The sequence below is a fragment of the Festucalex cinctus genome, chromosome 1 (assembly GCF_051991245.1).
Source record: "Festucalex cinctus isolate MCC-2025b chromosome 1, RoL_Fcin_1.0, whole genome shotgun sequence".
Classification (NCBI taxonomy): Eukaryota; Metazoa; Chordata; class Actinopteri; order Syngnathiformes; family Syngnathidae; genus Festucalex; species Festucalex cinctus.
In genome coordinates, this window is record NC_135411.1 from 8,403,587 (window position 1) to 8,417,529 (window position 13,943).

The 13,943-nt window shown below is 36.6% G+C and overlaps 1 protein-coding gene across 1 annotated transcript; it reads left to right on the top strand.

Moving 5' to 3' along the window:
* kiaa0040 (KIAA0040 ortholog) lies at positions 1–10,852 on the top strand. Its single transcript, XM_077514298.1, has 2 exons — positions 1–147; positions 8,056–10,852. The coding sequence occupies exon 2, from the start codon at positions 8,348–8,350 to the stop codon at positions 8,690–8,692; it is 345 nt and encodes a 114-aa protein (XP_077370424.1). The 5' UTR covers positions 1–147; positions 8,056–8,347; the 3' UTR covers positions 8,693–10,852.
* The last annotated feature ends 3,091 nt before the right edge of the window (positions 10,853–13,943 follow it).

Sequence of the window (13,943 nt, forward strand, 5' to 3'; positions counted from 1 at the left end):
CAGAAAGTGAAGCCCGGTCATGATGTGTTTTTGTGAGGCGTGACAAAAAAAGAAGCAGACGAGCCGATGCCCGGCGGAGACGCGACACGTTTGATGAGCCTCACCTGACCCGACGCTTGAAATGTGTGTGCGCGTGCGCGAGCTCAGGTAATGACTTGATGGAGATGTTTTGTGTGCTGGAAGTTTGAGAGTGTGGAAGTTTGTATTTGGAGGCTTGTTTATAAACAAGCATGACAATTAATGTTAACAAGTTGAATGGAAACTGCCCAGATGACCTTTTGACCCTAATGAGGATTATCATGGTCGAAAATGGATGCATGTCAAAATTGCAGCTCACCTGCCTGATGATAATTTGCTTGCTTGAAAGTGGTCTGGGATCTTCACCCAGCCTCCATGACAAGTCATGGGCTGAAGAATTGTCTGGGGGTGGTTGTTATGTGTGTCAAATGCGTATTTTCAGAAACTGGCATGTAAACAAAAAGATCTCGTGGTCTTGTGGTCAGCCAATCACAAATGCGGCAAATCCGCAAACGACATTTTGCTTGGGGCCCCAATTCAATCAGAGGCAGATAGATCTGCGCATAGTCCTGTTTAGTTTTTGTTTTATGAAATAACACTTGTCAGCTGTTTGTCTCGAGGTACATTGGGAATTTTCTTCCTGTGGCTGTTCCGACAGAGCCCTTTAAATTCTGGCTAGCAAAAAAAAAAAAAAAAAATCATCTGATCTGTTCTGTTCGATTCTACACTGCTGCCTTTGATTTGAACAGATCACTCATTAGCGTTAAAACTGTACTTGAAGCTATCCAGCGGCTCGCATATCGACTTCAAAGTTCTATATACAGCATCTGTCTGTCCGCCCGTCCGTCCGTCTGTCTATCCGCCCGTCCGTCCATCCATCCGTCTGTCTGTCTCTGTCCATCCATCCATCCATCTATCCATGTATGTATGTATGTATGTATCTATCTATCTATCTATCTGTCTATCTGTCTGTCTGTCCGTCCATCAACACGTCCGTCCGTTTGTCTATCTATCCATCCATCCATCCGTCCGTCCATCGTTTTGTTTTTACTACACAATACGTTTGAAATCTTGCACCCAGGAAATACACAAAAACTAATAAAAACTCAATTCAAATCAAGCATTTTCAAGAAAAAAACTAAGATGAACAAAACTAACAAAGCCATTCTGAAAACTAAATTAATACTAACTAAATTCAAAAAACAGAAGTCAAATGAAATAAATGCAAAAACAAACTGTCCTAACCCTGTGATTGGCTGGCGGCATCTTGACCCACATTTGAGCTTTTTGCAAAAATCCCCAAACAAAAACAACCGACAATTGAAAAGCCATATCAGTTGTAGAGTTGTGTAGTTGTGTGCTGCAGGCAAGTCATGAAAGATTCCTGTCATGCCTTCTGTCGCCACTTCTGCTCTTTTAGGTCGCGCGCTCCATAAAAAGCAGCCCCCACTACCCCCCCCTCCTTCATTGCAATCATAACATTTTTCTCAGCCCCTTCCTGCTTTTGTGGGCCCCATCAATTGGCTTTTCTTTTCCTGGACTTAAGAATCCTCCACCGGAGCACAATGTCATGAGAAAGTCAAGCGGACACTTGGAAAGTCATCATCGCCGTTGGCATATTTTCGCATATTTTCTCAGCAACACCGCGTGTTGTTTTTCCCATTTGTATTTTTCCTCTTTTTCATTTGCGATATTAAAGTAGCAGTAATAAATATTTGTTTTCGATTTTGCCCTTGAGCTCCCCATAATTATGCAATGTAATTTACTTTTAAAAGGGGCATACTATGCCCCCCCCCCCCCCCCTTACCCCCTCCAAAAATTTAAAAAAACAATGTGAATGTGACAAATTATCCCAGGGCTGGACTGGCACCAAGAGATCGGCTCTTGCATTTTAACTCGGTCTTCTCCCTCTCTTGGATGAAAATACTCTCAAAAACATATAAATACGTTCTATTTTAAATGTATTGTCCCAAAGACGTATTTTTACGTTTTTTATGTTTGTTTGTTTTTTAACGCTAGAGCATGCGGAAGGCTTAGATGAAGCCTCTGAACTGAAGAGAATGCTTGAAGCAATGGCAGTTATTAGAAAAATGGCCAGCAGGTGGCAGCAGAGTATAAGAGACCAACCAGGGCCATGTTGCAAAAGGCGACTTTCTCCACTCTTTTAAAAACAGATTTGTGAATAGTGATGAAAATTAGTTTTATTCTAATGCTAATTTCTGCAAAACGGAAACAGACACTAATGTACATGTGCATATTAAGAAAAATGCTTCAGTATATAAACCAATTTATTTGTAATATGGTAGTAGGGTTATTAAAGTTTTGGAATTTTTCATTTTAGTTTTCAGGGTGGTTATGTTAGTTTGTATTAGTTTAGTTCTTTAAAAATGCTAAGTTTAGTTTGTTAGTTTCAGTATTAACATTATTTATTTATTTATTTATTTTTTAAATGTGTATTACTTGTGCGCAATATTTAAAAAACACAATGGGAACGACGTCCTTTGAAGGTGCTTTTCTATTGGCTGCTGCTAGATGACGTCACTCCTGTGTGACATACTTTCAAAATGAAAGACGTTTTTGCTATTATTATAGTTAGTTTTAGTTAGTTTTGTAAACATAAAATGTAGTTTCAGTTAGTTTTCATTTTTTTAAAAGCATTTTCGTTTTTATTTTATTTTGGTAACAATATTGTTTTTTGAATTTTAGTTTGAGTTTTTTCATTAGTTTTAGTTCACTAAAATAACCTTTAATGGCCGCTGTTTTTCGATACCCTCCCTCCTTAATTTGACCATCTCCAAACATTTTTCTTTTGTTTATTTTATTTGAACTGAGTCAAATGTCATTTTTAGCATATGTCGCGGGCCACTGAAAAATGGATGGCGGGCCACAAATGGCCCCCTGGGACCGTAGTTTGGACACACCTGAGTTAGCATCTGTGATATTTACTGACTTCCAATTGCATGTTGGGACAAAAACATTCTTCCTTCACAAGTTAGAACTGAAACAAAAACATCAAAAATATATGAGTAACGGGCAGTCAAGTGGTAAATACATTTTTTGGGGGGGGGGGTTGTTGGGCTCCACTCCTAGCAATGCTAACATGAGTCACGATGGGATCAAGTTTGAACACCGTCAACTTGTTGAATCCAAGGCCAGTTTAAATGCATTCGTGTGAATACGCTACAGAAGTCTTGCAAAATACTTGAGACGTCTCGTTCCTTATATGGGCATACTGTACGCTTTACAGTGACGTCATCATTCCTGTCTGGCTTCTTACGGTAAACGATCACTTCTCCCTAACACTGAAATGAACCCACCCACAGAAAGCGTATAATTAGAAAACAAATGGAAATGCGTATTTCTATTTTTCCACATATCAGTGTTGCTTGTGATGTCACTTATCTATAAGAGCTTCATTTCCCTTTTGAGAAAATGACGAGGGTGTGAACTGTGAAAGCAGATCGGGGTGTTATGTTAGCTTGTCTGTGGGTAAAGCAGTCGCACGTATGAGATATCTTTATTAGCGGTCCTGGCGCAGGTGCGTCGTCACTCGCTCTCTGCCAGCAAATGTGAGATGAGAAGTTTTTTTTCTTCCTATCTGAGATCATTAGAAGGAGGTGTGAGTTGCACAAGACCCCAAGATAGACCAAAAGTCTGCTTTTGGAGCTTATACATACCGGTAATAAAATAAAATACAAAATATTTCCAGCAATTTATGGACGAGATAAACCACCTCTGATAAGCAGATTTGCCGCCAAATTGTAACAATTGAAGTTGCGGGTCGAGTCATTCATAAAGTGCAGTACGAGGACCACTGGTGGTACACAAGCTCCCTCTAGTGGTACATGAAGAAATCACCAGCAAGTATTTCAGCAAAGATTATTTAATAACGTTAATTTAATAGTATTTAGGTAACTTTTCGGGAGTATTTCAGTAGATTTGAAGAGTATTTAGGTAATGTCTAGTTCGGGCTGTTTTACGAGTATTTATACAACTTTTAGAGAGTATTTAAATCATTTTCATAATATTTAAGGTAACTTTATTTCAGTAGCTTGAAAGGTATTTACACAACATTTAGTGAGTATTTAAATAGATTTAAGAGTATTTAAACAACTTTTAGAGAGTATTTCAGTGGATTTAAGTGGATTCATGTAACTTTTAGAGAGTATTTAAATAATATTAATAGTATTTAATAGTATTTGAGAGAGTACAGCTTTAAAAGTATTTACACAACTTTTAGTGAGCATTTAAGTAGATGTAAGAGTATTTAAACAACTTTTAGAAAGTATTTAAGTGGATTTAAGCAGATTAATGTAACTTTTAGAGAGTATTTAAATAATTTAAGAGTATGTAATTTTTAGGGAGCAGTTAATTTAATAGTATTTAGGTAACTTTTAGGTAGCATTTGAAGAGTATTTAGGTCATGTCTAGTCCGGGCTGTTAAGTAGATTTACGAGTATTTATATAACTTTTAGAGAGTATTTAAATCATTTTAATAATATTTAAGGTAACTTTTAGGGAGTATTTCAGTAGCTTGAAAGGTATTTACACAACATTTAGTGAGTATTTAAAAAGATTTAAGAGTATTTAAACAACTTTTAGAGAGTATTTCAGTGGATTTAAGTAGATTCATGTAACTTTTCGGGAGTATTTAAATAATTTTAATAGTATTTAGGTAACTTTTAGGGAGTACAGCTTCAAAAGTATTTACACAACTTTTAGTGAGTAGTTAAGTAGATTTAAGAGTATTTAAACCACTTTTAGAGAGTATTTAAGTGGATTTAAGTGGATTCATGTAACTTTTAGAGAGTATTTAAATAATTTTAAGTGTATTTATGTAATTTTTAGGGAGCAGTTAATTTAATAGTATTCAGGTAACTTTTCGGTAGTATTTCAGCAGATTTGAAGAGTATTTAGGTAATGCTTAGTCCGGGCTGTTTAAGTAGATTTAAGAGTATTTATATAACTTTTAGAGAGTATTTAAATAATATTAATAATATTTAGGTAACTTTTAGGGAGTATTTCAGTAGCTTGAAAGGTATTTACACATTTAGTGAGTATTTAAATAGATTTAAGAGTATTTAAACAACTTTTAGAGAGTATTTCACTGGATTTAAGTGGATTCATGTAACTTAGAGAGTATTTAAATAATTTCAATAGTATTTAGGTAACTTTTAGGGAGTACAGCTTCAAAAGTATTTACACAACTTTTAGTGAGTAGTTAAGTAGATTTAAGAGTATTTAAACCACTTTTAGAGAGTATTTAAGTGGATTTAAGTGGATTCATGTAAGTTTTCGGGAGTATTTAAATAATTTTAATAGTATTTAGGTAACTTTTAGGGAGTATAGCTTTAAAAGTATTTAAACAACTTTTAGAGAGTATTTAAGTGGATTTAAGTGGATTCATGTAACTTTTAGAGAGTATTTAAATAATTTCAATAGTATTTAGGTAACTTTTAGGGAGTACTTAAGTAGATTTAAGAGTATTTAAACAACTTTTAGAGAGTATTTAAGTGGATTCATGTAACTTTTAGAGAGTATTTAAATAATTTTAAGTGTATTGATGTAATTTCTAGGGAGTAGTTAATTTCATAGTATTTAGGTAACTTTTCGGGAGTATTTCATTCGATTTGAAGAGTATTTAGGTAATGCTTAGTCCGGGCTGTTTAAGTAGATTTAAGAGTATTTATATAACTTTTCAGGATATTTAATAGATTTTAAGAGTATTTTGCCAATTTTTAGGAAGTATTTGAGCATATACATGATGCAAGTGTATTTTACTGTTTGTGATGATGGTGTTACTGTACTTGGAAAGTCAAGCATTTTGAGAATTGGCGCTTGGTGTAAAAAAAATTGGACAACCAGCAGCAGCCTAGTTGTTCATATCAGACCCGCAACGTGTTGTTGGTTTTGTCAATTCGCTCTATACTGTCATGTGACAGTGAGGTGGGAAGTGCAAGCAAGGCTCGCTGACAAACACATTTGCAGAAATCGGCAAATAAAAGACGTACTTTGGTTGTTTAATTTCACGCGTGATGGCAAACAAGAGCAAACAAATTGCAGACAAGACATTAAAAAGTCCATTTTGCATAATAATGGCTCCTTTAAGAGCTTTGATTTCTAAATTATTCTCCACCTTCCATTATTTTGACTTCTCCGGGCGAGCTCTTCTTTGAAATGATGACTTTTTTTTTTTTTTATTATTATTATTATTAAAATTCTAAACAACTCCACCATCCAGATGTTGCTGCTCCAACTCGATCCACCTCTCGCGTTGCTTTGTCAGGCTCTCTCCGTCAGTGGGATTGATTCCCAAACAGATTGTTTCACCAAATCTCTCGTTCAGATGCCATCTCACCCAATCTGTCTTTCTTTCTGGCCTCCGGTCGTCCTCTGACCGAGATCTGTTCGGAATCCTCCCATGATTCCTTTTGCAGTATTTATGAGAGGAATGCTGGGAATCGAACGAATGCCGACGAGTACGGCGAGCCCACGTTGGTTATGTTGGATATATTCAAGGCTCACAATAGGAGAAAATTTGCAAATAAGTCCGTAAATTTCCCATGATGAATTCACTCGCAGCCATTTTCACTCCTGGTTTTACTGGATTTGGACTGATTTTGCAAGGCCCACAGAATATTGTGTTCTATTGTTATAAAACCGTGGAACCTACCAAAAGAAAGATTAGAGTCTCTTCTTTCATCAGGGAAAAAAAGTATATTTCTATCTGTTTCCGTTTAGCAGCAATTAGCATTAGAATATAGCTAAGTTTCATCATTGTTTACAAATCTGTTTAAAATAGTGGAGAAAAGAGCTTGTTGCAACATGGCCCTGGTTGATGTATTATACTCTGCTGCCACCTGCTGGCCGTTTTTGTAATTACTACCTTTTTTTTCACCCATTCTCTGCAGTTGAGAGGCTCTAGCATAGAAAAAAAACAAAAAACGTATAAATACGTCTTTGGGACAGTTAATATCTTTAAAATAAAATATATTTATTCGTTTTTGGGAGCAAATGAGTTAATATGCCTCGTTGATATAATACTTACTCCCAACTCTTAAAAAGATTTTTTATTTTTTATTTTTTTTACTTTTGTATGAAACAGTCCCCCAATTTGCTGTATACTTTATTATCAGAGCAAATGTGAAATGCATGATATGAATGAAGATGCCCAGGGCTCCAGACTGTCCCTAAATGGTTCTATTTTGACCCAACATTGTTTGTCTACTCTAGTATTTTTTATTTTTTTTCATGATTATTTTTGAATATTTTTTGATTGCTAACAAACTTACTTACTGGCAAACGTTTCTGTCATTTTTATCAACACACAATATGGGGATCTTTTTTTTTTTAATTGCGTATTAATCACGGTAAATTGCGGAGACCATATTAATGAATTAATTTAATTAATTAATTAAATAATTTAGATAAAATTAATTCAATTAATTCTAATAAATTATAAATCAATTTATTAATTTATTTATACACATTAAATACATGTAATCTTATTAAAACCCACTTTTTAAACATGTATAGAAAATACTGCATGGGTTGTGGCGCCTGTTTACAGTATGTCCATGTGCCTTTAACGCAGTTGTTCCCAATAACGTGTAAATACGTTTTTTTTAATGTTCTAAGTGTCCCAAAGACGTATTTATACGTTTTTTTGTTTGTTTTTTATGCTAGAGCATACAGAAGGCTTTGATGCAGCCTCTCAACTGCAAAGAACGGTTATTACACAAACGGCCAGCAGGTGGCAGCAGTGCAAAGGAGATCAACCAGGGCCATCTAGAAAAAAAGCTCAATTACTTACAATTTTAAATAGATTTGTGAAAACTGATGAAACTTAGCTCTCTTCTAATGCTAATTGCTGCAAAACGGAAACAGATAGAAACATACTTTTTTTCTGATGAAAGAAGAGACTAATCTTTCTTTTGCCTCTTCAATGGCACATTGATATTTGGGAATGTATAATTTTTTTGTTGTTGTTGTTTTTAAGCGATGCTAATTTTTGCATGTTTTGTTTTTGCTCCACAGTAAAAAGGAACATCTTTCAGTATTCAAGTCAAGTTGAAAATACAAAGTGAAATCACCAAGCATACAACTTCTGCAAGATTACCATCATCACAGTTTCACCTTCAATTTCATTTTGGGCTTGAACTGTCTGATGCGTTCACTTGAAGGAAATGAAAGTCCGAAGACGAGTTCAATCTGCTGCAATGGCCGCCCAATGAAGTCGAAACTATGAAGTGAAGTACGTCAATTGAGCCTCCTCCAAGCCAACTGAAAGTATCAACTCGTCTGAAGACCTTTTTTGCATGCTGACGTGATGGACGGGACGTCGGACGGCATCCGCAACTTCTTCGGCTCCGTCTGGGCCTTCGTGACGGACAAACACCACCAAGGCGCCTACAACACCGCGTGCCTCGTGGTCCTCCTCGCTCTGCCCCTGGTCGTCCTCGTCGCCGCGCTGGCCGCGTGTTGCCACTGCTGCTGCTGTCGCCATGACAACGGCCGCAGCTGCTGCTGCTGCTGCTGCGTAGGAGGAGGCGGAGCCGGCAAATCGGAATCAAAGAAGAAGAAGAAGAAAAACTCGGCTAATAACGAAGACTTGTGGATTTCGGTCAAGACCGGGCAGATGATGCCTGATGTGGTCGCCCTGCCGATGGAATAGGAAGTCCTTCTTATTGTTTGGGAACTTTTTTCATTGGCAGTGGGATTTTTTATTATTTTTTTAACCGTATGTGGAGTTTTGTGTTTACGATATTAGCGGTACTGACATTGATGTCGTTCGACAGACTTCCGACCAGTCTCGGTTCGGCATTTGCTGAAAAACTTTCCCTGTTTTTGTGCTCAGGCCTAAGCAACAAAAGAAGAAGTGAGTTGAGGAGCTTCAATGTCGTGCTTCACCGCCATCTTGGAGCAGCAATCAATCTTTCTAGGGGATTGTAAAGTCAATTACAGTGGTACCTCTACTTACGAAATGAATTGGTTCTGGAAGAAAGTTCTTAAGTAGAGACGCATTTTCCATGTGAATGCCCTAATCCGTTCCGAGCCTCCCAAAATTCAGACATAAATGTTTTATAAAGCATAGAAATGCATCAAAACATGTAACAAATACATGTTACAATTAGATTATTGCACAATAAATGAGAGTTGTGCGTAATGGAAAAAACAAAGAATAGAGTAAAGAATAAAAATGATGGTCATTTACCTTTTTAACTGTTGTCCTCATCGTTTTTTGCCCTCTGGTTCATGTTCTCCTCTCTCAGAAGTGTTTTTGTTTTTCTCTCTGCCTGGTGTTTTGTAAAGAACTGATCCAAGGATGTTTTTTTTTTTTTTTTTTTTTTTTTAAACAATCCTTCGGAAATGTCCAGGGCAAACATCATCTTAGTGAGCAAACGCCCGACTGGTGAACACTTTTTCTGGGCGATTCTTTTAAACTAATTCTGAAACTTCATGGAAACTTCCGGTATGGCGAGGCATCTTTAAAAAAAAAAAAAAAAAAAGGCCCGTCTCGTCGCAATTAAAAACTTACTGTGCCTTCATCAATCACCAATTGTTTGAATTTTTGCACAAATTCGTTGGCCGTTAGTTTTTCGTAAACATATGAACTATCGGAACACCTCATGGGCCGCGGGATGAATGATGAGGACGCTGTATAGACACCGATCTAGTATTTACGCTCATAGGTACCGATGGTAGCAAATAGCCATAGCGGAAAGTATGTTGTTGCGTTCGGTAATGTATTTTTACCTTTCGTATCTTGAAATTTCTTTCGTAACAAGAGGCAAATATTTTCCCGTTGAGGCGTTTCGTAACTCGAAAAATTTCGTATGAAGAGACGTTCGTAAGTAGAGGTACAACTGTACTCACCAATTTTCTCTATTTGCAGCAGTGCTCGGTTCACTGTACATTCGACAGCTGCAAATGTGTGTGTATGTTAGAGCTGTCAAAATTCATCGATTAATTGACAAGTAGTCGTTATAAAATTAATCTGTTTAGCAACATTCAGTAGTACAACATCAACCCCCCCCCCCCCCTTTTTTTTTGGTAATCACTATTAATGCTGTGAAAGTTAAAGTGTTAACTAACTAATTAATTAATCACAAAAAATGATCGTATTAATCATGTATTAACACAGATTAATCACACTATTAATTTTGACCACAGACGATCCTTTAGCTTGGCAGTGGGTGGTTACGTTAAAGATAGCACATTAAAGTAAAACATTTAATAAACGTTGGCGTATGACATTCAGAATATTTGTTCATGTCAAACAACTGGGGTCATTTTTTTTCCCCCATTTTAAAATACGCAAGTAATTAACTAATTAAAAAAAAGAGGAGGATGAACGTGTGCAGTGGATCAAATTCTTTGAAGACGTTCTCATAACATTAAATTAAAAACAAAAGAACACTTAACAGGTGCTCTTTATATTTGGCGGGCAAAAAGTGTTGATAGAAATCGTGATGGATGAAATTAATCGTTTGACAGCTCCAATCACAATATGAATGTGAAGTATGAAATAAACACCAATCACTGGTTCATAAACAATAATCACATTTATTTTTTTTTAATACACTGTGTTTAAATGAGCCGGATTAGTGGATTAATCGATTAAATAGATCGATTAATCGATTCTAAAAATGGTTAATAGTGAAAGCACTTGTGTACGTGTGTCTAAGTTCTTCAAGCTCCCATGTGAAATGTGTTTTGTCTGTATTCATGAGGGCGCTGCAGTTTTCAAGGCCGCTTGTAAGCCTGCCGACTTGTCACAAACGATGGCTCACTTTTCAAGTAAAAAAAAAAAAAAAAAAAAAAAAAAGAAGAAGAAAAAAAAAAAATCATACCTCTCGCTCTTGATTTTGTGCTGATAAATTCAAGTCACGCTTTTGCGACTGCCGTTGCCAGTTTGGGTCTCGGACTGCTTTGCAGTTCAGTGAAGTCTCACGGGGCGTTTCGGAGCAATACGTGACAGACTTCAAAAGAGTCATATTTCACTCACATTAGCCACTTTTACTCAGCGTCATGCAAGTGAGCAACTTTGTGCCACGCCCGAAACACCACTTTAGTTTAACATGATGAACTCAGGCCAAACCCAAAGTGGGGGAAAAAAAAAGAACCCATAAAGACAAACCATTTTGACCTCCATTTCCATGACATCACTGAGTATGTTATTCTGTGCATCGAAAACTCAATGCAGCTCTGCTTAACTCATTCACTCCCAGCCATTTTCACAGAAGCAGTCCCGTTCGCTCCCGGCTGTTTGACTGGATTTTGACTGATTTTGCAAGAACACAGAATACTGCATGGGTTGTGGCGCCTGTTTACAGTATGTCCATGTGCCTTTAACTCATTTGCTCCCAATAACGTGTAAATACGTTTTTTTTAATGTTCTAAGTGTCCCAAAGACGTATTTATACGTTTTTTGTTGTTGTTGTTTTTTTTTATGCTAGAGCATACAGAAGGCTTTGATGCAGCCTCTCAATTGCAAACGGTTGGAGAAATGGTAGTTATTACACAAACAGCCAGCAGGTGGCAGCAGAGCAAAGGAGATCAACCAGAGCCATCTAGAAAAAAAGCTCAATTACTTAGAATGTTAAATAGATTTGTGAAAACTGATGAAACTTAGCTCTCTTCCAATGCTAATTGCTGCAAAACCGAAACAGATAGAAACACTTTTTTTTTCCGGATGAAAGAAGAGACTTTAATCTTTCTTTTGAAAGGTTCAATGGTTCTTTTGAAAGGTTCCTTTTATAGCAATACAACATAATATTCTGTGGGCCTTGCAAAATCAGTCAAAATCCAGTAAAACAGCCGGGAGCGAACGGGATTGTGAAATGTGAAAATGGCTGGGAGTGAATGAGTTAATTTAGCCTACCACCGCTAATAAGAACAAAATGTAATTCCTCCTCAGGTGGTTTGGATGGAGGGAATATAGCCACAGCCACTGGTGCACTTTTAATCACTTTAAATGGTAACAAAGTGGACTGAACACATTCTTTAATTTCTTCGACGACCAACGAGTCAACGTTTAGCTATGTTAGCGTTTAGCTATGCTAGCGTTTAGCTAATTAACAGTGAGCCAATTCTGCTGACTAATGAAGCACATTATATTAGTAATGTTGTTGGGGGGGGGGTCAGTCCACCCCTTAAATGACTTCAGCCATGAAAAGCAGCTTTCCATAATGTTTAAGTCTACAGTAGCTGTGCGCATAATGAACTCATATTATGCTAACTAAATAATTTAAAGTGAGCCCAATTAAAATGAATACAAGCCTGCCTTCCGTTCACTGCTGAAGAATAAGTCCCACGATATGATGTCATGAAGCTCTTAAGTGACTCCGTTGGATGAGAGGCCGCTGCAGTCAAAAAATAAAAATAAAAACCAGCATGCTATTGTTTTCTTACATATGTTTCAAAACGTAAACAAAAGAGCAAGCCAGACGCGTTTGGCTGGCAACGAGCTGCGCCACAGGGCTTGTATTCGTGCCGTCTCCAAGCGCAATTAAGCGAGCGTGAGCATACGCTTGGCGTCGGGCGCACGAGCGCTGCTGGGACAAACAAAAGAACGAGGCCCCGATCGTTTCATTACGGCGCTGGCATGCGCATGGCTGTGTGGAAATTCGTTGTGTGTGGACTTTATCGAGACACTCCAGCTGCTTAAAAAGGGTCAATATTACACTTTTTATTCTGATAATTTAGGCAATGAAAATTTGCAATTGTAATTAATCACATGACTTCAATGGTTAACTAAATCGCAATTTTTACGTCTGTTCTAAATGTACAATAAAATGTACAATAAAATGTGTATTTTCTATGTTTTCATACTCAACATAAAAGTGGACAAAAATGTTGAATTAACAAAAATATGGCTGCATCTTTTAGTCATTGATACAGTAATTTCATTTCATTCGTTAAAATGAAAAAAAAAAATATGCTGTACTGTAAAAAAAAAAAAAAAAAAAGAATGTGATATTGATTTGTGTTTAGGTCATTTTCTGCCACTAGATGGCATAATTGCATTTGTAAGATGTTGGTGACAGCTGAGTGTATTTTTCTTTTCATATTAAGAGCTATCTAATCTTTAACATGAAGTAACTTGTGAAATTCTGCACATTTTTTAAATTTTAAAATACAATTTGACCACAGTCTCCACAAATATTTGCATTATTATTAAATTTATCACTACTAAATTTTGACGTGGATGCTGTGTTGCGACTGCAATTCCCCCAGTACAGACTTTACAAGTAAGGGTGGTCATTAATCGCGCATTAAAATAATAATAATAAAAAATAGTGGTGTGAAAGGATCTTTAAATGAACTCAAAATTAAACAGTAATTTGGATAGACCTAATTATAATAATTATTATTAAAATCAGTTTTCCGGTGTCAAAAAGACAAAGAATTTCAATCTACTTAACATCAAATGGGAAAAAATATTGTTCTTATTTTTCTTTGTCACCACGTGTGTTTCAGCAGGACGACATCGCAAGCAAATAAAGTTTTTTTTTACCTTTCACTGTTTTGTGTTCTTTTTCTGTCGGAACTGAATCGTGACTTTTAACAACCATGCAGATATACAGCCATAAAAACATGACAGGTATTTTCTCTGCAAATGTGCGGACTGCAAACAGAAAAACGTTTACATTTCATACTTTCAGCTTGGCAACTGCATTCACTGTAAGAATCAAATCAATCAATCAAATCAACCATCAACGTATCCGGACCACACTCAAATTTTTGTGAGAGTGAACACGGCCAATCAAAGTGGCTCCTCTCATTTTGTTTAAAATGAACGTGAACCCGACATAGCTGTGCCATATTCCAGTGGTGTGTTTTTAAAAATACACTAATGATGATGATGATGATCGTTTTTTCCACCGCACACACGTTTGCCTGTCTACAAAAATAGAACCGAA